The sequence below is a fragment of the Limanda limanda genome, chromosome 1 (assembly GCF_963576545.1).
Source record: "Limanda limanda chromosome 1, fLimLim1.1, whole genome shotgun sequence".
Lineage (NCBI taxonomy): Eukaryota > Metazoa > Chordata > Actinopteri > Pleuronectiformes > Pleuronectidae > Limanda > Limanda limanda.
Genome location: NC_083636.1, coordinates 12,951,884 through 12,978,787, shown reverse-complemented (window position 1 = coordinate 12,978,787; position 26,904 = coordinate 12,951,884). Strand labels below are relative to the sequence as shown.

Here is a 26,904-nt window from a genome sequence, read left to right as displayed (position 1 = left end):
CAGAATTAAAAATGAGAAGGATCAAGTGTAAGGAACAGAATAAAAAACAACAGTATAGTATCGGAGGACTGTAGCTACATGTGTACATGTTTTCTTTTTTACATAAATTCTTCACATTATGTGTATGGTGTTGACTCTTCAGCCCATGAGGAGCTTGAGTTAATCATAAACAAGAGAATGAGGTTGCACGGAGGTGCCCGTCCAAATTCCTTACACAATGACAGCACGCCATTAAGACGAGCCGCGCATGCCAGCACATTCTCTTTGTTGGCTTTACAGAGGGACATTCTTTTTTTGTTGTTATCGAGCGGTGCTAATGAAGGGCCAGCATTAAGCGTCATCACTTAAACACCATCAAAGCAAATCTGCTAGACAAGAAAATGACTCCGCTGGTGATTCACACCACAACCTCATCTCCAAATACACAGAATTAAGGAACAGAGATAGAAAGAGGAGAAAAAAATAAGAAAACTGCCTTTACCCTGCATTAGTTTACCACTTCGTTGTGACAGTTCATGATTCCTTTGTATTGTGAGCCACTGGGCTTGATTCCGCGGAAAGCCGCTTATATTGCAACCAGGGTCACCATTTCTTAATTCCTTATCACAGCCCTCGTGAGCAGAGAGCGCGGTTCAACAAGTCACACTTACACAGTATGTATGTAAGGCAGCATCGCAAGAGGCGGCTTGTACCATAGGCAACTGACAAAGCCTTATCGTCGATGGCTAATGGCAGAGGAGGACGTTCCAAGGAATGAAGACATAAGCTGCAGATGTTGTTTATCTGGCAGGAAACTGTACAGTGAGCTGGTCAGACGCTTTTGTACTAAACATGTGAGGATGTGCACTGTATTTCCAGTAAACCCAAGGATTCAAATAGTGCCAAATCAAGCGGTTGGTCATAGACATTCCAGTACTTTTGAACATTACAATTATCAGCAATTTTGTGCAGTTTGTTTCTGTCATCATGACAACATGAAGCATTCGGTCTCTACAACATTCCCTAAGCAGATGATATGATGTGCTTATTCGCCTCTGATATTTCACTAGTTTTAATTGTTCTACAGTGCCACAGTCAGACTGTGTGTAAGTGAAAGTGTGTTGCAAAAATATAGTATGAATCTAAGAGTGTAGGAACTGTCACATAAACATATTTACTAGAGATGTACCGATACCATTTTGCTGTTCCCGATCCAGATTCTGAGTTTGCATATCGGCCGTTACAGAGTACCAATCTGAGACGGTGCATTTTAATAAAACTAGTGTAGTGCTCTTTGTAAACCTGCCAGTTTGGACTGGGCTGCGTCCAGAGTATACCTCAGAATTAGTCCTTACATTTTGGTTGTAAAAAGAGGTCTGTTAGGCCATCGACGCAATCTTCAGACACATTTTCACAACTTTTCAAAATAAAAGCTCTTCACCTGTTTATTCCCGTTTATATTGAAGGTACCACAGGTCCAAATGGCATCAGCACTGCACTTTGTCTTTTAATTTACAAAACACACATGTTTTTGTGTGAAGCCAATTAGATGAACAACCCTCTAAAACCAGTGGCAACTGCTGTTTTTGGATGAATAACTTATTTTCAGGATAAGAGTTTTATCAGGGGGGAAATAATCTACTTGAAAGACTTGTATTGGATCGTTACATTGATTTGCAGACTCACCGTGGAAACTTTTCTGATTTCTGAGTATCGGAACATCTCTAATTTTTACAGTGTTGTACAGAACTAAGACTGTAACCTCAGTTCCTGAGCATAAAAAACACAGAAGTACTGAAAATGAAAATTAACAAAAAAAAAAAGGGCAAGAAAAGATACAAACAGCATTCCTGATGTAACAATAAAATCTGTGATAATACTTTTTTTTTTGTCGCTAAGAACAGAATACTTAACAGAAACAAATATAAACGATAAACTAAAGATTTAAATGACACGTTCATATATCTGGAGTTACTTCTAGCCCGTGCTATGCTGGTTTTGATGGTGGAGCTCAGTGTCAATACATCTTGAAATGCACGTTTTACTCAGCCAGCTCATACTATTTCACACACTCAACAGCACTCATAAGTTCACATTCACACACACAAACACACACTTATTCCCTCTGCTTGTTGCTGAATTCAAAGTGACAGCAGCATCCTTCCATATTTTCTTTCCAGTTATCCCCTGCAGAGTCACGCTGGTCCGCAGCAGCGCCGGCCTCCTCCCTATGTGGGGAAGCAGATGCCGCAGCACTCCATACAGAATTCCAGGCAGTCCGAGGACTCGCAGCAGGCGTCCATGATGCCACAGTCAGTGTCACATGGACAGTTGCAGTCGTCGCCCATATCGTCGCTGCAGCAGCAGCAGCAGCAGGCCTCCGGCGAGCAGGCACCGCATGAGGCCTGCGTCGCCACCATGTTGCAGAGCGTCAGGAACTCGCAGAACAGGCAGGCGAGGATGCAGTGCACACAGCAGTCTGGTCCAGGTCAAACCAGTCAAGGTGCCAGGGTGACAGATTGTAGAATAAAAAATAAATCAATGACAATAAAATGAATCAATCACAAAGAACTACGTATTCGGGCCGAGGGAGAAAATCATAATATTCCAAGAAGTTGGTCTTACTTTAACGAGAAAGAAGGGATATTCCAAGAATAAAAATGTTATTTATCATAATGTGAAAAATTAGCAGCCAGGAGAACCCGTGCTTGCCAAACTTCCTCTTCCAATAAAAATGAAACTTCTTCTGCAGAATTCTTTACTCAGTGTCTTGCACAATCTTTGTAAAATCCTGATAGTTAAAATATGAATATATGTAATATTATAAATCTGAGAGTCTGAGAATTAAGTTGTAACAATATGTGGCCAAATAACGAGAATATCACAACTTAATTCTTGAAATATCAGATTATTTCCACTTTAAAGTGGCCCTCATACTCTATTACATTTAGTACATGTTTGGAGTTTTATTTTTTACAAGAAATTAGTTACTGTTAGGGTGAGTGAGCAGGTTAGCATGCTTGACAGGCTGGGAGCAGAGTAGGCGAGAGGTCGAGCAAGGAAAGGGGGAAAGGGGGATAAATGAAATAAGAGATATTCAAAGAAATGAATTCCTCTCCTGCAGTTTTGATTAGCAGACTGTTAAATAATTGTGGCATTATCATGCAAACTGCTGGGCTGATCACAAAAAGATGATTAGCAAAGTCCGAGAGTCTCTCCCCGGCAAATAGGTGAATTAATGCAAGCAACGCTCAAACCTCTGATTAACATTTCACCTCCTCACTTCATTTGGATGGTGGCAAGTTTCAGCTTGTTGTTCCACAGCAATAAAGAGTTTCCCTTTAAATTACCAATGTGCCCATTAAGCACCTGTTTCTCAATGGCTTCATTACAATTCTACATGTGCTGGTTCGAATTGGTAAAGAAATATGACAAATGTAAAAAGTTTTACTTCAAACCAACAGAGTAGAAGATGGTGCGTAGGAGTTTTATTTTATTTTCAATTCAATCAAAGATTTAATTTATCTATTTTCCTTAAAAGAACAAGTGAACATTTTTTTTCACTTTAAATTAGTATTATGAAGTAAGTGTTAATTGCACAATTTATTGGCTTTATAATATCAACACCATCTGCGTTTAGATTGATCCCTAATCAGCATCACTTGCACAATGCAAGTCTGTCTGCCACCAGGAATCAAATCTTCCAGGAAAAGGAAGGATTGATTCCTGGCAAAACTAAACTGCCATTGCAAAACTAAAACAGAAAGAGGGTAAAGCATTTGTTCTCCCCAATAGAACTTGTGGCTCTCCCCAGGTAGCGGAAGTGGTGGACAGGGGAACAACTGAAGTAAAAGGAGTTGAGAGGGTTCAAGACCGAGACCCAATTGGCTTAATTTCTATTAGATTACTAATGTCCTTTTCAGGCTCCTGAAAATGTTCTCGAAATTGGGTCTGGACATTCTACGGAGTTTGCCACGAAAGGAAAAAGCCAGAAACATTCAGGAGAGGGGTGGCTCCATGAGTCGAGTATGCAGGAGGCAGGACATGACATGTATGAATTCATCTGTAGAATTCATGTGTTTTGTTCTTGTCATTTCGTGATACCTCATCTCAAAAGCTTTTGAATCTCATTGTCTTTCCAAGTTGACGTCCTCCTGGCCTCTTCTATGAATGATACCTGTTTTTCATCCTGAGATATTTGTATTCTTCTGCGCCTGACACGTCGACACACCCACTCGCTCGCTGTCAATGTTCCTGCTGTATTCTCACATGGGCTTGCTCTGACATTTTTCACATTTTACTAGGGGGCTGGCAGGAACAGTTCCAGAAAATGTCTGGAGCAACAGACGCTCTGGTATATTTCAAGAAAATGTCGGGATTTCAGTGCATGTTCGAAAGAAACTTTACAAAACAAAGCAAATGTATGTTATGCCTTTTAATGTATTTATTGTATTTAATGTTTTCGCTCAATTTCTGGTTTGATGCAACAGCAGCACCATTAATCACAAAAATGTATCCAATGAAAGACAATAAACGATCCTTAACTTTAAAACCTGTGCAATTGGAATTACCACTGGAAAACTTGAACTAAGCTTGACAACTGAAATCGCTTTTTAACAAATAGAAAAATAAATTCAGAAATTCAGAATAAATCTAATATCAGACACATAAATACACAAGTGAAACGGTTCATGTATAAAATCTATGCAAAACTCAAGCTGCTCCACATCAGAGCTTTCTGTGGTTGTATCCATCCAAGTTACTAAATCATCTTAAATATCTTTCAGTAAGTGCACCTGGCACACGCTCCTGCAGCTGTGTCCTTTTTGAACCGAGGCCGACAGAGCGCCGCTGCTTTGGAGTGTTAAAAAGACATGATGTGAATGGATGCAGAAAAATAGCATTACAAACAGGGCACATTTGCATAACTTTCATCAGGCCATCTCGAGCTGTCAGGAGGGGCTGTTACTGATTGGGTTGGAGGCAAGGCGAAGGGAGAGGAGGGTGCAGGACGGCACGGGAAGGCGAGAGCTCAGGACCGCTGGATGCTCATGTTTGATTAATCAAAGTGGTGGAGATTTTTTTCCCCCTATTTTTGTGGCGCTCAGGGCTGCGGCGCTGACCAGAAGCACTGGCTGACTGCGATACAAACAAGATAGAGGAGGGAACATGAAAGGAAGCGAGCGTGTGTACGTGTCTGCGCATCTGCGAGGGCGCCTGAAGTTTGAATGCATCTTATTATCCTTATCTTAGACCATAACATTGCGCTGATGGGAGATGCATGAGAATAAATCCTTCGCTTTGAAACATCTGCCTCGGACATGCAGTACATCGCTTTTGGGCAGAGTGCGGGATTTGTTTCAAGCGAGAATAACAAAACTCACACCACAGTCCACACTGGCATTCGCTGTAGTTAGTGCCATCTGAGTGCTACAAAACGCCAATGAGAGCAATAATCGCCGTCCGACCACAGGGGTGTGCACGAAACCTCAAAGTTCAGCCTAACAAACTTTGAAGGACCCAGAGGGTATAGCCGTGCCAGCGTTCAGAATATAACAGTAGACTGAGAATACGAGATAAACAGTACATAGGCATTAAGCAGCGGCTGGCCATCTCAGCTATTCACTTGGATGTATAATTCAACACCAGCGATTAGTCTGGATCTTAGAGGAAACGGCGAGGAGGCGGGGAGCGAGGGGGTCGTATACTGTACACAAGAGAGTTAGGACGCACACAGGCACATCTCCGAGAAAACAGAGGGAGACGGACGGAGACACAGAGTGAAACCAACCGGCAGACAGACAGAACAGCGCACGCTGACACCGCTCCTGTTTAATGTCAGCGAGCGGCGATGAAGCCCGGAGTTCGCAGGGGCCAAGAAAGCGGCGTCCGGCGCCTCTGAGGAAATAGTTTGAGACATCTGGAAAGCTAACATCAAAAAAAAAAAAAGAAAAAGAAAAAGGGAGCGGCATGACACAAAACAAGCTGGCTGGGGCCTTGGAGCGGCAAGCTGTGCAAAACATTCAAACTCACAAAGAGGGAGAGAGGCGGAGAGACAGACGGAGATGAAGAGAGGGAGATTGATCAGTCGAAGCCTTGGTGGCCGAGGGGAATGCACACAAGGCACACATGGGTAAAGAGGGCAGGGGGATGTGAGCTGGACAGCAGAGGTCCACACATGCACTTTAAAAGCAGGTCTGTTGGTAATGCATGACTGAGGGGAAAGTGAACGCTGGAGGACTGGAGCTTACACAACACATCCAGGTTTACAGCTTAGGAAAAGACTACGCTAACTCTCTAAATGAGGCTAAAGCAGCTTGGAGACATTAACTGATTACACACAATTAACCAAAACACCAGGCGGATGACAGGAGTTGAGAGAACCCACTCTGCCAAACAAAAGCAGCGCGGTGAATGACTCCTCAGCGTTATCACAGATTGGCGCCGGTGCCAACAGCGTGTGCCAAGAAACGGCAGAGGGAGCGGCAGAATCCCCAGAGCTAGTTCATGCTAGCTTACGCCTTTTATTTCCTGTGTTCAGGGGGCTGTTTAGGAGGCTAATTTCACAGGCAAACAGATTATGTTAATCCGTGTAAACATTCAAACACAACAGCTTGGCTGTTTTCCTGGGGGAAATAAATAGTTGAGAGCGAACATATTGATTCTGAGAGCTCTTGTGTCTGCAAATAAGCAACACGAAAAAAAAACATAATGAGACAGACTTGTTGAGCTGCTGCTGTTTTATTTTTTTTTCCTCTTCACACCCTCTCTTCTGTTCTTTACCAATTAAGATGTGGAAAACATGATGCGTCTGGAATATCTCTAGCGGATGCATCCCACCTCTTCTTGCAAAGTGCTGTGTACGTGTGCCTCCTTTTTGTTTGCCTTAACTCAAACTGATGCATGCTTCAAATAGATCATCGTCTCATATTTTCTCTTCACTCAAAATAACTTGTGCAGTGCCCTTTCTAAATCTGCCTCTTGGAATGGGCTGTTTGACCTGCAGTTATTGAGCAGAGAGAAGACCAGCTGCTGTACTCAATCCACAGAACCCTAAAACCTGAACCCTGAACCCTGAACCCTGAACTCAGGCTGCACAAAGAGCTGTTCACCTGTTAATTCAGAGTTCAGTGAAGCTTGACTCAGAACTCTGGAGAATCAGTTGTCGTTACAGTTGTCGAGAATGCACTGATGTAGTGATCGACAATGTCAATTCCGTTGATGAGTTCCAGGCGACACTTCTAAAGGCCTTGGTTACCTGTTTATTAAAAGTTAAAATCAACGGGAAAAAAACAGCGCTGTGCTTTTACTTTGTAGACAAATTGCTAAAGAGTAAGTGATTCTATGAATGCTGGTGCCAGTGTCTGATTTCGACCTGCAGTTTGACCCAGTTGACCACTGCCCTAATTTATTTGAGGACACAGAGGTTACAGAGCCCTGGTCACTTATTTATTTATGAATGTTTATTAATGTTCCCATTAAACTAAACAACGCATTCTTGAGATATGGGACAGATCTATGGATTTAGTAGGTAGATAATTGATCCAGAGACTTAAAGTAAAATCATTCAATAACACATCTTGTTTTTCATTCTCACCTGAAATTATAGCAGGAGTAAAACAAAGCAGCAAAGTAGGATCCACCTCACCCAAAGAGGAAGAAATGCCTAAACCTTAGTATTGTACGGGCTGAATAAAGAACACACGCATGTCCACAAACACATGCACAGCGAGTACAGTGGTGCGACAGGGTCCTGTTAATGAAGGCCAGGGTGGTGCTGACGGGTTGTGGGGAGAGCCAGGGAGGGTCCAGAGAGGTGTGAGGGGGTGCGAGGGGCCCAAAGAAGGCTGGTCACGACTTTTAATAGGCACCCCGCGCTCTCAGTCCTCGTTAGACGGTCACACCTATCTCCCCAATGGAAGGAAAGACCAGCCGACCGCCTTCATTATTGGCCTCACCTCGGCCTTGCACCTGACAAAGTGACGGCTTCCCCGCATGGCCAGCGGATCACTCTGACTTGTTGTTAAAGAAAATAAAAACCACGGGAGCGGGATAAGATGTCATTTGCTTGACGGGAGTGATAAATATGAGAGGCCATGCACTCCCATCATTAAAAGGTGAGAGAAGGTAAGAAGGCATTATCAATATGAAGGTATTATTTCTGGAGCGCCTTGCAGGAGCAGCACCTCCGACAGAGGAATCACTTTGATGGTGATGATTTGATGCCGTTCTCATTACACTGTGTGACTACAGTGTTTTTAATCGGGTTGGACATCGTGTGTATAATGTCAGAAAAAATTCAGCTGCACAGAAATTGTTCCTTCCTCCATTCCATATAAGAAATGCAACAAGAATGTTGTTTCAATTAACTACACAAACTATTTAAATCTATGAATTAAAAATAATTGAATGGTTCCTAGTGTTTACACAGATTACAATTAAGGTTTATTTATGCTCAACATTAGATATATACGGAAAATGACAGAGCCTTCTGTCCGTAGTCTGCGTTATTTTTGACCATATTTGTGAACATCATCCGACATACGGACATTAACGAAACAGAGCAGTACCACCGGAAATCATGGGGGGGCAGTGTAGCCAATAGTTCAAGGAAGACGAACATAATGGAAGAAGAAAGGCAGCATCAATGAGCCTTTAGATGTTTACAAACGGATATGAAGCAGTCTCAAACATATCCCTCATTACCAAAAGAAGAAGGGATGCAGGAAGAGAAGCATGCCGGCAAACGTGTTAAAAAAGTTAGTATGAGTATCAGTATTAGTTCTCAGTGTGTGTACACTTGTGCTCTCTTTGCTTGCTGTCGTTATTGCCTGGCGTGTGGATACTCACCCTCTGGAAGCGGAGCTCTCTGTGACCCAGTGGAACTGCCTTTGCTGCGTCTGCTGCTGTCACTGTTGACCGACAAGCTGGACCTTAATTTCCTCTGCATCCTCTGCGACACCGGTGTGGACGGCTGCTTCCTGGGCTGCTCTGTCGTCGGCCGCTCAGTCGCTCTTGTGCTCGGGCCTGAGCCGCTCTCTGCGCCCGTGCTGATGTTGGCACCACAAGTGCAAGTGCACGTGCGTGTGGCGCCATCGATGCCAGGGTGGATTCCTCTGCCGTTACTCAGTGGGGCCGTGCCAGTGCCGTTGTGGGGAAGGCCATCTTGGTCCTTGTCAGCGTCTCCCTCTGCGAGCTCCAAGGGAACGGCTTGAGACTCAGAGTGAGGTTGAGCTGCAGGGAAACATGGGGAAGGAAGGATATCTTTTTTTAATCCTGTTTAGATTCAGTACAATTACTTACATTAGTATTTAAGTGATTCAATTTCCCTGGAGTAATCCATCTTTAGTGCATTCATTCAGCTCAAACACCTGCAAGCTAAGGGCCTTAATATAAAACAAATGAAACTGAATATTAAGACAGAGCAGAAGACTGCTTATTTATTCAAATTTTAATTTTTGATGTGATAACTAATGTTGATGTGAGCACCAAAAGGAACTTAACTTAAATTACATACATAGCGTTTATGGCATATAATATTTAAGGAAGACAAAGAGTTGTGGATTCTTTTCACTCTTTCGGGGCTAAACGCTAAACTTTATTGTAACTGAGAAAGAACTTTATCTGCACTCTCTGCACCTCAAATCTTTTTTTCACATATAAAGTCAGCGTATCCTGTGATCTTCACGTCTTACAAATCGAATGCCGGCGGATTTCTCGACGAAATGATTCTCAGCAAATCTTGCCACCGTTTCCTGGCTCTGTAATATCGATCGTATGGCAAACATTTCAACATGGAGTGACGGAGGGAAGTGGAGAGATGCAGGGAGCTCATATGTGACAGGTTCACAAAAGCCACCGCTGTAGGCAGAAAAGACGTCTGTGGGAGCATCACCAAGGTGAGTTAAGACGGTGCGAGAGGAAGAAGAGATTAATACAGTAGAATAAGAGAGAGGGAGCCTCTGATGCTATGCATATACAAAATAGCTGCTGTCTGCAACAGTAATGATCTCCTTCCTTCTGAAAGCTCAGAGATGGCCTCCACGAGTCTTTTTAAGTGTGTGCGTGTGTGTGTGTGTGTGTGTGACAGCCCAACAAAGTCAGGAGACAGCGACCTGTCTGATGAGAAAGAAGGCGAAGGATGTTAGTGAGCAAAGGCGGTGGCATTTTACTGAGAGGAACACCTGCACATTCAGCTCTACTGGGAGTTACTCCGACGTTACCTTCCCTCCACATCAGAGCCACGGTGCTTGTGCACACGCCGCCAGTGCACGGTTAACTTGAGATTTGTGTGAATTATTCATCTCTTTCTAAGTTTCCCTGCGTGAACTGTAGTTATTCTTTATTTTTTTCCTTATTCTATACTTTCCTTATATTCATTGAATATACATTATCCTCAGCCGCGAACTCTGGTTTCTGGCTTGTGCTCGACGGAAAGCTAGAGCAGTGTTTTGCTGCCGTCCACAAAAAAAGTAAGATCAACATATTTTGCAGAGTGGATGCAAACCTTAATATGATACCGGTAATTTCTTTCCATCTCCATTTTCTTTGTGTCAGCTCACCAACAAGTGCAATTACGGTTAACAAGAGTGAGAGAGAGTGTGGGAATCTCGGGGCCTCGCGCTTTTTAACAACACATCACTCTGGGAGAGGCCGGACATGAATGTGGATGTAAAACAAAGCAATTAAATACACACACTTCTCCTTCTTCTTATTCAGGGTTCTGCATGCTGCTTCTGATAAACAAATATAGACTTTAGGGATCAGGATTTCATGCAATTTGAATTAGACAACTGGGCAGCGGACGATAGAATTCATTATGCAGTGATTTAAGACCAGGTTGATGGATTCTCTCCTCCAGAAGACGAAAGCCTTTCAGCCTGCCCATGACAATGTGAGGAGACTAAAGCTCGCTAACAAGGAGACTCGGAGAAGGCTACATCTGTTGTTGTTCTTCAGTTTTACCCCTGACAGCTGCAACTGTCTGTTTTTCACGTATTTCTTTCCCACCACTTTTTTTTTTTATACGTTACAAGAAAGCTGGAAACATGTGCACCACAGAATGTCATTCACATCAACACAGTGCTCTTTACTGAAGAGGCTTAGGATCATGTTTGGATGGTGGAATGTAAAGTTGGAGGATATGACTAAAGGATTTATCAGAATGAAAAAGATCACTTTAACCATCATTACCAGACACCAAGCAAAGACAGATTTCTGCTTCTGAAGGAAGATTGTGGTTATCAACACTTCTTATACATATCGATTTGTATTGGACTTGGCCTTGATGATTATGATTATGTTTCCCAGCTACACATTAGTTGTAGTTACAAGATTCAAACCCCATTTGTTTCCATAAAGTGGCTGAAAACAGTCTACAACACCCCTATGAAACCACTAGATCCAGATTTTTATTTGGATCTGCACAAAATGGCACAGGCTCCTTAAATCCAACCCCCTAAATATTATATGTCTGAATTTTTTAATTAAGATTCACATAAAAATATCTGAGAAATCAATTGATGGATTCTTCCCTACCATTTTGTGGTAATCTGTGGAGAGTTAGGTTTTTGGGTATATAAATATCTGCCAATATATCTGTATCAGTAACTCTTTACTCCTTCTCCGTATTGGAATCGGCCTCCAAAAGTCCACATCACTCGGGATCCAGCTGTGGTGTACAGTATTTCCTTAGCAGCAAATCTGGCTTATTCTCTTACTATGCTTCAATTTCCACCTCATGAAGATGTTAATTTCAATGTTGGAAAATTTGTTTTTACATTTGACAGAGATTTGAAGCCAAATGAATCAGAAAGACAAATTTTCCTAACACATATTTTTCTGTCTTTGTTTCCTCAGACATAGCCTCATACTTAAATGTGTAAGCACCAAAAGTAATGGCTGACATTTATGGGGTTGACAAGGGAATTCCCTCTCTGCAGCTAATGATTAATTTGTCCAAACTCATTTGCAAAGAAGCCATACACACACAAACAGAGCACAAGTTGCAGCTGCTGTATTAAGAGCTGAAGAATTCACCTGTTTCTACAATAGCATCAATGCAACGCAGCAAAGTTCTGAATAGAGGACGACAGCTTCTTCACAAATCAATTACCTTGCGTAATAACAGTCGTTTTTACCATTTGGGTTAAGAGAACCAGCCACACACACAAACAAGTCTGTGCACAGAAAGGCCAAAGTAGACTTGGGGGCATGATTACCTTTCCTTTTGAGGAAGTCAAGCCTTCAATTTACCAAAGTACAAATAGTTATTAAGAAACCACAACGTGAAACCCAGAGCACATAAGCAGCGACTCAGGTTTCTGACACGCTGCAAAGCCCAAAAAAAAGTGGTTCACGTCTGCCAAGTTGTGGGCCTCAGTGGCAGGTTCTTTGGATGGTTTTTATTTTTATCCTGAAGAACGCTGTGACTGAGATGAATGGACAGAGCAGAATAATATTCATAATCATTGATCACGATAATGATGATCCTGTCAAAGATGGCAATGACGGACTTGTACAGTCACCACAAGACAAATGAAGACGTAATGAGGAAAAACCAGGGATATAGTGAAGTCTGCCGGAATTGTTCAGCAGCTGCAGGATGATAAGTCAGCAAGAGACAAAGTTAAAACTTTCTGATGAATATAGAGAAGAGTTTAGCTGCTGTAGAGACAGATATTTACCTCAGGAGTTAAAGACCAAAAACAGCGAAAACACAACAAAATGTACAATTTGACCTTATTGAGGTGGTTTGGTCTTTTTTTTTTATTTAGTCAATAGGAACTGATTTGCATTGCAATATAAATGTTGTATTTATCTGAAGTAGTTGCCCTTGGTGTAGAAAACAAATACATATTTAGAAAAAAGCCATTTCAAAGAGCCATTGTGCAATTCCCATTGCATTAGGCAATTCAAATGAACCAAACATTTTACATTATTATAGACCCTATTATATTGTGTATACAGCTTCTATAGGCTTTTACTTTGGCTTTACACAAGGTTGAGGTTCACAATTTCAAAATAACATTATACAGCAATGATGTTTCGAACATTTAGTTTGATTCCATGACTGAGGATTCAAGTTATTTGTGCAAATATGAGCTTGTGCCTGTTAAGGAGCAGATTGCAAGTTTGACACCCCAGTGAATCAGTGTGTAGGAAAATTATGTCGAAATTAGATAAAAAATAAATAAAAAATGTGTTCTACTTTTGGAGTCGTTTGGTAAGAGAAGTTTGCTTCCACATCTGAAAAACATAAACCAAATAACGTATCATAAGGGAGATGGCAAAATTGGATCACGTTTAAAATAATAAACACGGAATAAATAATATGGAATTAATCCTGACGGAGCAACAAAGACACACTGCTGCCGCATCCCATAACAGAGCAGGAAACACAACCAGCATCAAAATTTGATATGAACAACTTCAAGCAAGTTTAAAAAAAAAAAAAGCTTGTAGACTTGGGAAGGTGTCCTGAGATAACCGAACACACACAGCCTGACAGGTTGCATTAAAACACCATGTTTTGCAGGAACAATTGGACGAATACACACGCACACACCCACAAAACACACGCTTCAAATTGGACTCGTAACCGCCCTATTTCTAGCACATCAACAACTGTTGAGGGTGTACATTTGTAGTTGAATAAAACATGGTATTCCCCTACACACGCTGTCACACACATCACAGGGGAAACTAGGGGGTGAGTAGTTCCTGACTGTCTAAGCAGCATCCCAATTTGGTCCCAGCTACTAGTAGCTGACAGCCTCAAATATCTGGGGAGCATTTTAAAAGGCCAGTGTTTGATGGATTCATGAAGAACACACAAATATAATTGCCATTTGTCACCGAGTCTTCAGTAGCTGCGCCACACAGGGACCGAGCACCGAGTGCCTTGAGAGCGCTGGAGCTGTGCCAGAGCCGTGCGGGGGGATCGCTCTGTATGTAAAACTGAGTATATAAACACCTCCGTTTTTTGTCACAGAAAATAGGTCCTGCAGGAGGGAGCTGGAAATTGCACCCAAAAGACAGGAAGAAGGAAGAGGAATCCACATACACACATATAGGTATATATATGTCTCTCTCTCTCTTTCTCTCTCTCTCTCTTTCACACACACACACATACGAGAGAGAGAGGGAGAGAGACGAGCAGACCTACCAAGACAGAATATGCATGCATGCATGTCAGTTGAAACAGAGCTGTATAAACAAGAATTCTAAAATGGTCGGGAACATGAAAATATAACACAGAGGTCAAACAGGGCAGCGCGGAGATTCTCATTTGCACACCGCAACGCCGAGAGTCGAAGGTAAAGCAGGGAGCGGATTGAACAAGCGCACCAGCTCTGTGTTTCTAAAGCTCGGGCCTTTTTAATATTAATGCCCCCGAGACGGAGAGAAAAGAGGGAGAAGGAGACGAAAGGTGTTTGCCTAGGCTTATTAGAAGGCCCATCATGGAGAGCATACAGTTATTCAAATGTCACATCATGTCAGCCAAATAAACACCACAATCCAGATCTTGTATTCATCTCCTAATAGCCGCTATTACACAATGCAACGAGTTTGTGAGTTAACACTGAATTGAATATGAGCGCAGAGGAGATGCCTTTGTATTTTCAGTTAGGAGTTACAAACAGAAAACGCACAGAATACATAGCAGTAGTTAGCTCTGAGATGCTAATTCCCCCAACAGGGCCCGTGTTTTGTTTATCTTTTTGTGCCGTGTATTAGAAAAACATGTATATTTTCTGCTCGGCTGGCCATGTTACCTGCATGATTGAAATGCTAATTTGTAAATGTGCAATGACCTAGCCAGACTCCCCTCACCACCACCGCCGCCGCCACCCCCCTCCCCTCACCCTGCCAAAACAGCCTGAGGTATCATCTCTCCTCCTAACAAACAGCCACACGTGGACCAGCTCCTGCCTTTCAATCCAAAGGGATATATTTTCTCATTAGAAATTATACATCTTCCCTGTCCATATTTATAGACGCAAAACCAGGGGAATTATACTGCAGAGCGAGAGAGAGAGAGAGGGACGCACAGAGATAGGAAAATAGTACAATGAATGTTATTACAAAGGGGGCTCTGATTGAAATTTTCCTTTCGGCGTATCAAAGCCTCGTTTACCGTTTGACCTTCCAAACTCTGAGACAAGGACTTTCCTTCTGGTCTAGAGGGACGGGTTGGAAGACAACTGACAACAGACAACTGAGACGAGGATCATCTTTGAAGTGTCCAGTCACAACAACAACAAAAAAACATTGATGTGATCAGTATCAATAAAATGCAGGTATCAGTGGGGTGAAATGGGAGCTAATGGACAATGTCAACTGGCAACCAAGAGCTAGCATGTGATTGGTAGAAATGGTCCCGTACCACCATTGGAAAGACCTCCGACACTGACAAAAATGCAGAGTCAGGCACAAATCTATTGCCCGAAAAATGAAATATTCTTTTCTCAGAAATCACTTTTTCTTTTCTCCAAAACAGCTGTTGCGCTATAAAGCCACTGGCAAGTACTGTTTTTGGAGCGACTAAGTTATTTCCTGAAGTGTAGCGTTAGCCAGAGTGAGCTAAATGTCAGTAATTTAGCAATATTTCACGCTGGAAAGTCCAAAAAGCAAAACGGAAATGTGTACCATATGCAAGACATCAGTTTTGAGGGGTGGCTCTAATGTTCCCAATTACAACACCATAGACATCTCATGAAGCATTTGAAGATCCATCACACAAGAACAGGAGGAGTTCACCAAGGATGGAAAAACTAACTACAGCAGCCAATTTTGGAAAGGGAATCCAAAAGACGCATTAAATTGAATAAACAGGGATACGCGTCAAACTTGTCGAGTTCATTTTGGTGTATTCCCAGACTGATTTATTTTTGTTCTTTTTCGTTTATGACATTCATTCTCTGAAAGAACTTGTTTTTCCAAAGGGTTTAACCTGAGCGGGGCCATTCACCAATGATAGAAATCATCACATTTGTTAAAACACGTTATTTTTTAAATGCATCGGCAGCAGGTTGGTACTCTGTATCGGGAATGGAAAACTGGTATCGGAACATCTCCAGTGATTAGCGTAAAGATGTGGGTGCCATGCCAAGTTAGTGGTGTTGTCGTGAGCGTTTACACAGAGTGGACAGCAACCTGACAGGCTAACAGAAATGTCACTTGTTCCAACAGATATGAGGGAAAAAAATGTGACCGCAATCCTGGCCCTGTCAGTTAACACACACCCATGATGTTTTGTATTTATCCAAGATAAAACGATGGTGATGGCTGCACAGATGATGATGATGAGGACCGCTGAGGATCGGCTAAATTACTTGCTCAGATATTGGATCTTCATCAGCTGAAGTGACATGCTGTGTATGCATGTGTGTTGGTGTGGGTGTGCTGTGGAAGCCTGCAACAGAACTCTATTAGCTGTCTTCACCTGTCAGGGCTCATCATATTGTGTAGCATCTCATTTAAGCAGGAAACATCACTGTTTTTCCATCCGGCTCCATAGCAGTCATTCATATTTGGCTCGTCTGACGTGCTGAAGGGGAAGTGACACTTGAAGACAGCACTTATTATTATTTCCAATCGGCCCTCACCGCCATCGCTCCCACCTCCATCCAGCACAGAGAGAAGTGGAGTGTCAGGGGTTTCCTAATTTCAAATTTTGCTGCTGATTGAGTAGAAAAAAAAATATTCCCCTCGGACCTTGTCCTGTTTAATTACATTTTACAGTAGCAAAAGCAACTTGAAAGACAAGAGCTTGATTTGACGACAGGAGGCTCTCAGCGCACTCGGTGCACCAGGCTGGTTAAGGTGTGTGTGTGCGTGTGTGTGTGTGTGTGCGTGTGTATGTGTGTGTGTGTGAGAGAGATGGAAAAGGGAGGGCAGGTGGTGGAGGAGGAGAGGAAGGAGGGGGGGTCATCAATTAAACTTTGATTTCAAAACGGAACATTTTCCCAGATTAATATGTCTGACTGCTATCTAAATCATTGAAACTCCCAATGAGATGCCATTTTCTCTTACATGAATCATGTTGAGAGGGGAAGTCATTCACACCCTGCCCACCCCCTCGCAGCCCAGCTCCGGCCACAGAGGTCTCCGGTCCCTCCACTGTTGTGAGGAATTTGGCACGCTGCTAATTTGGGCGCTTCCAATGTAGCAGAACGCGAGACATCAAGGAGCGATCAAAGCCGTACGACCTGGCAGCCGTGAGAGACACTAAATGGCGCCTTATTCTCTTCCCCTCCACATTTATGAGATGAATTTGCACAAGCTTGTTTCTGCATTAAGCTTCGTCAAACGCCTTTCATTCTCCCTCATCTGTGTCTTACCATCCAAGTGGGGAGCAAGAGTGTATTATAAAGACAGCCGAACTGCAGTGTCTCTAAAAAGCTGCACATCTTGCACAGATTTAGGCTCTACACGGCCTAGCTACCACAATTTCTAGAAAGATCAATTATGACTTGACTCAGAGCGGGCCTGAGGGAGCTGCCAGGCTCCATATTCCAAAAACGTGCTCCACCCTCTCCTCGCTGATGACTCAAAAACAAAAACCGAGCAACAGAGCAAGAGTGAACAGGAGAGGAAGAGGAGGAGGGGGGGAGGAGGGGAAATGGGGGTATTTTCAGTTTCAGTTACATCCATGACTCAAATATTCCACCGGCTTCAAACTCTCCTCGCTGAAGTAGAAGTTCCACGGGGCTCGTTTGAAATTTGACGGCGGGCGCGCAGACTTGCACATGCGCACATTTAAAAAGGCTCACACATGCAAAGCGGCACACACACAGACAACCACACACACCATATAAATACAGTGTGATAAATGCAGTGTGCACACAGCTACTGTCTGAGAGTCTGAGGGGAGGATGGGGGATCTGGCAGTAAAGCGCTACCACTCCCTTAAAAGACAAAATACAGCCGGGCTCTGTCTCCGGGTCAGAGAGGGGATAGACAGTCTATCAAAATACTCACATGCCCAGTTCCTTTATTTGCTCAGTATCAATCTCGACATTAACCCCCTACTAATGGGACAGCTGTGGGTCAGCGCCTCACATCTTCAGGATGCCAATCAAGGCCCTAAGCTGAGAGATCAGCCTTTGAGACAGAGTTGCTCGTCTGCCTCTGAGTGGCTTTTAAAACACGGAGACGCCTGTATCGATTTTAGCTCTAGCCTGAAAGAGAGGAGGGGGGTGGGGGTGCATTGCACTCGTCGGGGCGTGTGTCGACCGTGGCTGTCTGTGCGTCTGGACGGGAGCCATTGCCTGGTCCCCGGTCACCCTCCACTGATCAGGGGGTCTGACAGAGTGACCTAGCAGAGAGGCGCTGAACCTGCAAACACGAAGGGGGCAAGGAGCTGGATGCTCGAGGGGGTCGGGCTGGCGGGGGCAACATCAGCAGAGATCTCAGTAATAGAAAAGGGTTTTAACCTTAATGTTGGAGCCAAAACCCTGTTAGAGGCCAAGTAATCCCCCCTGCGCTGCTCTCATATGAACTAGCTGATATTTCATTCTCTTCTCTCTTTGAGTCAATTGTGGAAGGCAGTTAGACTTGTGAGGCATTGATTCAGACCAGGCCATGCTAATGGTGGCTATGGACCGGGGGTGGGCTCACACAGCCAATCAAAAGTTAGGTTCACTTTTGTTTAGCGAATGGAAAAAAACACCATATTCACACGTTAGCCATTTTCCTCTGACGTCAGAGTCAGAAAGATAAACAGTTAGTATTCAATCACTTCAGAGCACACCATGGGAACACATCTTGAACAGATTTAACCTTAACTTCGTTAACTTTAACATTAACTGTTTTGTTGTGAGCTCACATGACAACCAAAATGTTCATTAAGTCAGTCAGTTGAATTTTACATCCAGGCTTTAAAACTAAGTGGTTGACTGTTAATGTTAGCTGTTGTCTAATTGTGATCTAATCACGGTTAATGAGCTATGAAATTTGCTGTTTAACCTTGAAACATGGTCCAATGACCCTCCAGATTTTAACGACCCATCGTCTTTTCAGTTGCTGATCAGTCAGGAAGCAGTGACATGAAAACACGGTCAGATTTCCCCTGGCTAATAAGAAAAAAAGACAAGAGATGAAGTCGATGGAGGTATTGCTGAGGGAAATGAATGGACAGACAGACAGTAGGGCTGTCACCTCTTTACCTACATTAGATTACTGGACCTGTGTATTACATTTTGCTAATTAGTCACAGGTACTTTTACATAACAAAATTATTCAAGATAAATCTGTAGTATTTGCTACACTGAACCAAGTATTATAACTTCCACTTAAGTCAAACAATTTACTAATCCTTTCCACCACTGCAGATGCAGAATGAACCATTTAGACAAAAAGGTCAAATGTTGTTAAAATAACGTTAAAATGACTGTTAATAATCAAAATTCCCTGCAAATGAAGAAAAGAAAAACACTTAAAATCGATAATGTTGCCTCGTATCTAACATAAGCACTTAAAATATTTCAGTCCATGAATTAAGGGACGCAGATCTAATCATTTGGCTCAAGTATTTAAAATATCCTTGCAAAAAAAAATTAACAGTGAATAGGCTCCAGCACTTCGGGTAAAATATGCTAATTAACACACTTGAAATTTCCCATATGAAATCTATCTACACCAAGACAATGAGAAAATAATTACAACAGAGGTAGAATTACAATGGCCATTTTAATCAACCCCTACACTAGCATTTCACCCTATTTATACAGTTTTTGATTCCATGACCCACTGGTAAGTAATCACTTGAAAATTATGGCTCAGTTTATAATAGGTCTACGCTTTAGACACATTATTTCCACAGAGACAGGGCTCGGAGGATTACAATAAAGATATGAATCTTGCATAACAACAATCAGCACATAGTTCCTATAGCTGAACAAAAACACATCCCTGGGTTAAAAATGTCTTAAAGTTCTGAAGTGACCTGACCAACAGTGCGAGAGTCTAGGAATGTTTATTCAACGGCTGATGATTTAAATGATGAAGAGGCGCTTGCCCTTCGTTTTATCTTAGTCCAACTCCTCAAACTGTCTCCTATCATAACACAACACAGTTTTGTGTATGAATCTAAATTGTTGCACCGTCAAGAAGTCGCGTCTCGCAAGACAGGTGTAAGCATGAGACACTCTCCCATTAAACAATCCATTTTACTGCATTTATTAGGGGTCAAAAATTCACTTCTGAAAGGTCAACTCTACACACAGGTAATAACCTTGAAGGTGTGCCACTAAAGAGCCAATCAGGGATTCACACAAAGGTCAGACTAATGTCTTCCTCTTAAAAAAAGAGAGTCATGTTATTTGACCTTCCTTTTTCACTACAGAATTTCCCCGAGATAAAGAAAAAATAACAGAGCTGTTCTTTGGAAGCTAGTAAGGTCATCTTTATCAACCATAGAGGCATTTAAAAAAGAGAAAGTATTTGACAATCCGGTGAATAATGTGACGATTAAACTCCTAAAACTGATCCTGGGTGGGAGCAATTTATTTCAAGGCAGGGACTTGGAAAGCCGAGGTCCTGTTTGCAGGAGATATCAGCTGCTTGAAAACCCTGAACGGTCTCTTGAGGAATGTCTGTCTCCCCCACCAGATTCTCCCTCCTCCTCCCGCAGGACGGCGGAGCCACAGAGGAACCGTTCATTGACAAAGGCCTAACAGGAGGGTCACGATTGTACTTCTTTCTTTAACAAGCCACAGTAGTTGACGCTCCCGCAAGAAACAACACTTTAATGTTTTTAGCAACCACATAGATGTCTGAATTCAAAACCAGGTCAGACAATTCAGCTTTCCAGGTCACAAATGATTATTTTTTAGCAAAAGCTTGGCAAGAATAAGTTGCTGCTCGGCAAAGACCCGTTTTAAATTACTGTGGAACCGCTGCCATGTTTACTTTCCTGTTTTAAAAAGGGACAACTTGTCAAAACAAGGCTGTCATAAATGAAATAGAATCTGTGCTGCTAGTACAACATTACAATAGGCTTCCTCTTGTTTGTGAAAAGTCACCGTCCACAGAGTGGACACAGGCTGTACATCACACAGCTGGAGGGGGAAAAAACAGGATGTAGGCAAGCAGATGAGTTCTTATTGAATTCCTGTTTCTGTTTCGAAGAGGCCTCTCGATTACCCCTGGCTGGTCACCTCCGCAAACAAAACCACAGCCAGGTTGTCAAATAGGATAAATGTACAATAAATAACTTCCGCCACTAGGGTTCTGTCACTAAAAACAATAACAAAAGATCTAGTTTGATGACATTATGAAGCAGCATTGGATCATGAGGCTTGTCGTCTTCACGCTACTCAGGCGCAAATCGTGTTGACGGATGAGGTCATGTTTTTCAATTGTATTCATATTTCGCAGCAAACAGCAATGAACTATCATGATCGTTTACAAGTGACCAATACAAACAAGAGGGAAAAAACAGCCTTGGCTAGTTGTCACTACACTGGTCTGTAATGCAATAGACACAATCTTCTTCTTCTCAAAATAAAAGCTCTGATATTTAGGTCGATGTACAACTGTCGAACTGTCTACAAAGTAAAAGCACACTGTTAATTTTATTGCTGCAAGGTTTTTCTATCAAGCTGAAATACAGAGCTTTTATATTGAGAAGTTGAAGATTGTGTCAATTGCATTGCAGACCTCTGAAATAGCCTAAATGCAATAAAAAATGACAATATATTGTAGAACTGTTTGAGGAGGACTCACTATAGACAAGGAATAATTCTGAGGTAGTTCCTGAACATCAACACGACAAAAGTAAACAGCCTTTTCCCAATATTCCAAGCTGGCAGATTTACAACAGGCACTGCACTAGTTGTATATACTCAAGTCAAGTCAACAAATTACATAACATAGCTCAAGCCTTTTTCTGACATTTTAATGAAGAATATTTTTGTATAACTTGAACGGCAGTAAAATAAAGAATTGCCAACTTTGATTTAACCACACACAGACACAAGTACACAAAACTTTAACAAAGATTATCAATGCACAAATGTGTGGTGTTGTTTTTATTTAACATGACTATTTTATGTTCATGTTACTCCATCAAAAGAGATGTAGCACATCTTTTGCCTAAAAATTCCCTTTACACATATTTTCTGTGTGCGTTTGTGTGTATGTGTGTGTGTGTGTGTGTGTATGTGTGTGCATATGTGCGAGCGAGACTGCGTGTGGGGGCTTTTGGGGGTGAAGGGGGGGGGGGTTGCCTTCAATTACAACGCAAAACTGTTGTCACAGGGGCTTACAGTATCTGCTGAGATGAAAGAACTCGCATGCCTCCCTCCAGAAGTGCATTACTGCACATACCTGCCAAGTTAAAGAGACCTCTTGACAGAAAATCTTTTTTTTTTCTACTTGCAACTCAATCCCTTTTCCTCTCTGCTTTAGTAAACAAGCCACTGGCAAGTCATTATGCTTAAAACCCAAAAATAAAATAAAAAGCCAGGAAAAGGCGCCCTGGAAAAGTTAACAACCTAGAAACAAAAGAACTGTTGTGTCTTATGCAAACACAATCTGTATTATAGCCAGGCACTTACATGGATGGAAGCAATCAGCTGCTATTAGTCTCTGCTCACACATCTCACTCTTCTGAGGAACAATAAAACACACACACACTCACACACACAAGACATGCAGCCGGTTTCTTTTTGTGACCTGTAATCCATCGCTCAGTATCAAGTCATTTAACTGCACCAGAGTGCATCCAGACTTAATTACACCTGATAATAACTCAGCAGTTCAATGCCAAATTATTGTTTGTAAGACCTTCCTGTATCAGGACATTTGCATACAGCAGTGTGATTATTTCAAAAGTTACAACTCGAGCTTCCAAACTTTCCAAAGTCAGACTGTAAAAAAAGAGTAAAGAAGAAGAAAGAAGGGAAGATTTTAAGATCTAAAACATGTGTTACTAGTATGGTCGATTATTGACGCAATGTTGACTAAGAGCCGAATGACACTCGGGACAGAAAACGCCTCAAGCAACTGGTGCCGTTCTAGGTAAATGTTTAGTATGGAGTAAAAACATTGTGGCTAAGTTGCAATCAGTGCATTGAGACAGTAAATGCCAGAACCACAAACAGGATTTCCCCACTTCCAAAACACAAGTCTGAGGGTTGGAAGGAAAAAAAGGAGAGGCGAGCCAAATCTTGGTCATTATGGCAGAATGAGAGCGCACGCATATAATATGACAACCCTGCCAAGAGACCTCGGTGCCATCTTGATAATATATTAATTGGAAACACTGACGCTAATATTTTAGTTGGCCGAATGACTTTGTTCACGAACACTGTGCAACTGACACAACAACTATTCTTGACAGCTGGATTCCGACTTCATCTGAAATTATCACCCACATAAATGTCAGATTAAACATCGGTAAACACCTAGCACAGTTAAATTCAAGCATGTGAGAGTGCAGGCAGGATATGCCAATCAATTTGACCGTGTCTACTTTAACAGCTCATTGTTGTTTATTTTGAAAGATAACACCTGAGAAACCCTGCTGTCCACCCACAGCTTTCCAAGGTGATTAAAAACTTACTTCTTACGGGCTCGCAGTTATCCGTCACGTGACTTCGTCCTCCGGCGACTGGTTTCCTGGGAGATGACGTTCTTCCTGACGATTCGCTGTCACGAGCATCTGGGGGTCAGAGGCATTACGTACGCGTGTCAAACATGGTTGAAAAAGAAAAAACCTGTCCAACACAAAGCTAAATTATCCTATAATGAGCAAATGTTCTAGATTTAATATGTTTTCCTCCACACACACACAAAGGTGTTAAGTTTTACTGCAGGGTCAACCACAGAGGACGAAATATTAGAGGCCACTGCCAGTTTTTGCCTGAAAAAAAATAAAAATCCCACAAGCCGCTGGCAACATGGCTGCACAACACGGTGGGGGCGGTTCAGGTGGAGGCCTTGCCAGAGCTCTGGATCTTATTTTCTCTCCCTTTCTGCTCCCGGGTGTGCTCTACCTGCCAAGCTTCTCTTTTACTGCCATAAAGGCTGCATTCATCTAAATTGGAAAAAGTATGTGGGCAAAAAACTCCCGGCCTGATAGCTGCGCGAAAAAATGCAGGAGACAGTTTCACTCATCTCTCCTAAGCCGCGTCTTCTCGACCTCAAGACTCGCTGACGCTCTGCTGGTTGCACACTGCTGCTTTGTTCGGTAAATAAACCTTCCACAATGACTTTATTCACTGGTCTGGTGCCAGCTGCCTGCGACTATCCCACACTTTTTCCTCCCAGCCTTTAGGTTGTTTCAGTAGCAAGCTCTGTCTTGAGCCACTTTTTCTGTGATCTTTAGGGGGAAAAAAGAACGATTCGGTGAAACCTGTCATGTTTACGTGAGCTTGATGTGTTTGTTCCAGTGCTACAACGCTCTCTGTTTCAGTAATGGATGGAGGAGTGGACGGGGACGGCAGCAGGTCAGCGGCTCTAGATAGATATGGCACATACCTCAGCTCATACCTGAAGTATGAGAACAACAGTTGCGATAGCAGCAGCACCCTGTGATGCATCGCAGTATTTAGTGATCACAGTTAGAAATAAATTGGCCCATTCTCAGTACATCCACAGTCCCCTGAGAGGGGAAATTCAGACTTTACTGCGAGCGCCTTTGAAGGTCCAGCAAGAAAAAAAAAAATCCATTCCCAATCCAGCAGCCCCAGTGATTGCTTACTTTGTCCTACTTTGCTATTTTTTGACAGTGCCATAATGATGCTTGGTATAAATAGGATGGTTAACGGTTCATTGCTTGTTTGAAGAAAAATGAAAAAGGGGGTGCGGGGGTAAGCTTATTTTACATGTGATAATCTTAGGGGCAACTAGAAAGTTAATTAAAAACTATAATTGGCTGTGGTTGCTGTTAATAGTCACTAGGGCGTTTCCTCAGTCTTTATTGAGGGTGAAAAAAAAAAGCAAAAACATGATTAACGCTGAGCATTGGGGGGCAGATAGTGATGTATACTAAAAGACACATGAATATAATTCGAGGAGACAAGGCTGATATTGTCCCAAAGTTGGACACGCACCACCAATCTGTTAATGCGATCATTGTCTTGCTTTCCGTATTTGCTTTTCAGACACTTTCCCTCATGTTTGACTGTGCAAGCAACATGAATTCTTCACACAATGTGTCACTGATATATATACATAGCTCAATTTTGTATTTCTCGTGTACAGGCAGCATTGAGGAGAGGAAAAAAAACCTCTGTAAACATTCACAAGAGAGAACTTCATGTACATATGACTCATGCATTCGTTTGGATGGAGTCCAGAATGTTTGCAAGTTGCAGGGCGCTTACAGACACACTCGTGGCTTGTGGATCACAAAATTTGTGTGACAGACCCGCTGAGTGAGATTTTGTGTTGTTAGATGCAAAATAGTGCAAATGTGGACCTACGGCTCATTTATGCTCAAATATAAATACGGAAACTGTGTTTGTGAACAACTTCTCAAAGTTGACGGAGAGGTATGAAACAGACGAACCGGAGCAGTAACACAGTGCACCTGGGGGGGTGCAGTGTAGCCAATAGTTCAAGCAATACGACCATAAGAAACAAGGAAGACATCTCAACAGTGGAGGAGCTTTTTGAGGAGAGACTTTACTAGTTGGTTACAAACTACAGGCATCACAACCTCCTCCGCCATGTTTGCTTTTAACAGAAACTCTAGATTCTGCAGTGTCATGCATCATGATTTATTTTACTTTGAAAGACGTGCTTTTGGTTTCATTCTTTGTGGACAGAGAATGACAAACACTTGTGAAGATGCATGCATTATATTGTCCTGTATATGTGTTGCACCTTCCAGATTTATTAACTGGGACCAGCTAATATTTGGAGTACACTTGAATCCTCTGATGTGGAATCAAACAGAATCAGAAATTGGAGTAATATTGTATTTCACCTCCTCACTGTGTTTGCATGACACAGTAACAATATGTTTATATGCATTAAACCTTTCGTACATCGCTATCGATAAAGATTTGAATGGTATAATTGTCAACAATCATTTGTATATATTGGCTTAATGTTATTTTAGCTTGTCCTTTGAGTGTGTGTGTGTGTAAGTGTGTGTGTGTGTGCGTGCGTGTGTGTGTGTGTGCGTGCGTGCTTGCGTGTGTGTGTGTGTGTGTGTGTGTGTGTGTGTGTGTGTGTGTGTGTGTGTGTGTGTGTGTGTGTGTGTCTGTGTGTGTGCGTGTGTGTGTGTGTGTGTCTGTGTGTGTGTGTGGCCCCTCTTACCGTGAGAGGCTGACAGCAGAGGACTGCTCTCCTGCTGGGGGCCCTTGACTGGCCCTGGCACATCCGGAGGAAGGACCGTCTCCTTGGACATGAGACAGTCGTGTCTTTGTGGGGGACACACGCAGCAGAAGAAGGTGAAGAAGAAGAAGAAGAAGAAGTGTGTTTCCTCCTCAGCGCTGAGAACAGCAAGGTCTCATGTCAGCAGCTCAGGCTGGAAGACACGGAGCAGAAACAGCAGGTCACCATTACTCAACCTGAGAGAGACACGAGTCGTCTGAGGAAACAAAGTGACGTCGAGCTGCAGGAAAAGGGGGAGAGAGAAAACTTAAGGGAAAAGTGGAAACTCTTTCCTCAAACAGAGAAAAGGGCGAGGGGGGTTTGCGACGTGTTGTAAGTGTGACGCGGACACAGGGTTTGGAATAAAAGAAGCGAAACTCACCTTTCGAACATGTCCACTCCCTTCACTCCACGTTTATTCTCATCCTTCCTTCCTCCAGCTCCTTCTGGAAAACACTGGAAAAGTTGGTGAACGCAACGAAACTTCCCCTAACTCCGCTTCTCCTGTCAGTTTCTCTCTCTCCTTCGTTTGTCTCCGTGTTTTAATAAAGTTTTACAAATCCTCAATAAATCCTTGCGACGTGCTCGACG

General features: G+C 42.6%; 1 protein-coding gene across 2 annotated transcripts; it reads right to left on the bottom strand.

Annotated features, from left to right (window-relative positions):
• On the bottom strand, window positions 1-26,904 carry mdfic (MyoD family inhibitor domain containing). 2 transcript variants are annotated; one of them, XM_061075252.1, is made up of 5 exons: window positions 26,696-26,904; window positions 26,257-26,554; window positions 23,552-23,650; window positions 8,830-9,213; window positions 1-2,458 (listed from the first exon to the last, which is right to left on the bottom strand). In XM_061075252.1, the coding sequence occupies exons 2-5, from the start codon at window positions 26,345-26,347 to the stop codon at window positions 2,208-2,210; spliced, it is 825 nt and encodes a 274-aa protein (XP_060931235.1). In that variant the 5' UTR covers window positions 26,348-26,554; window positions 26,696-26,904; the 3' UTR covers window positions 1-2,207. The 2 variants fall into 2 exon arrangements, with proteins under 2 accessions (XP_060931235.1, XP_060931227.1); XM_061075244.1 differs by having other exon boundaries at window positions 26,257-26,467.

What these genes read in the sequence shown, in the direction of transcription:
- mdfic (XM_061075252.1), bottom strand. Translation starts at nt 26,347, where the DNA reads ATGTCCAAGGAGACGGTCCTTCCTCCGGATGTGCCAGGGCCAGTCAAG. An exon ending in TAACTGCGAGCCCGTAAGAA is followed by an intron (nt 9,214 to 23,551) that starts GTAAGTTTTTAA and finishes GTTTCCCTGCAG; the next exon opens with CTCAACCTCACTCTGAGTCT. An exon ending in GAGAGCTCCGCTTCCAGAGG is followed by an intron (nt 2,459 to 8,829) that starts GTGAGTATCCAC and finishes GACCTGGACCAG; the next exon opens with ACTGCTGTGTGCACTGCATC.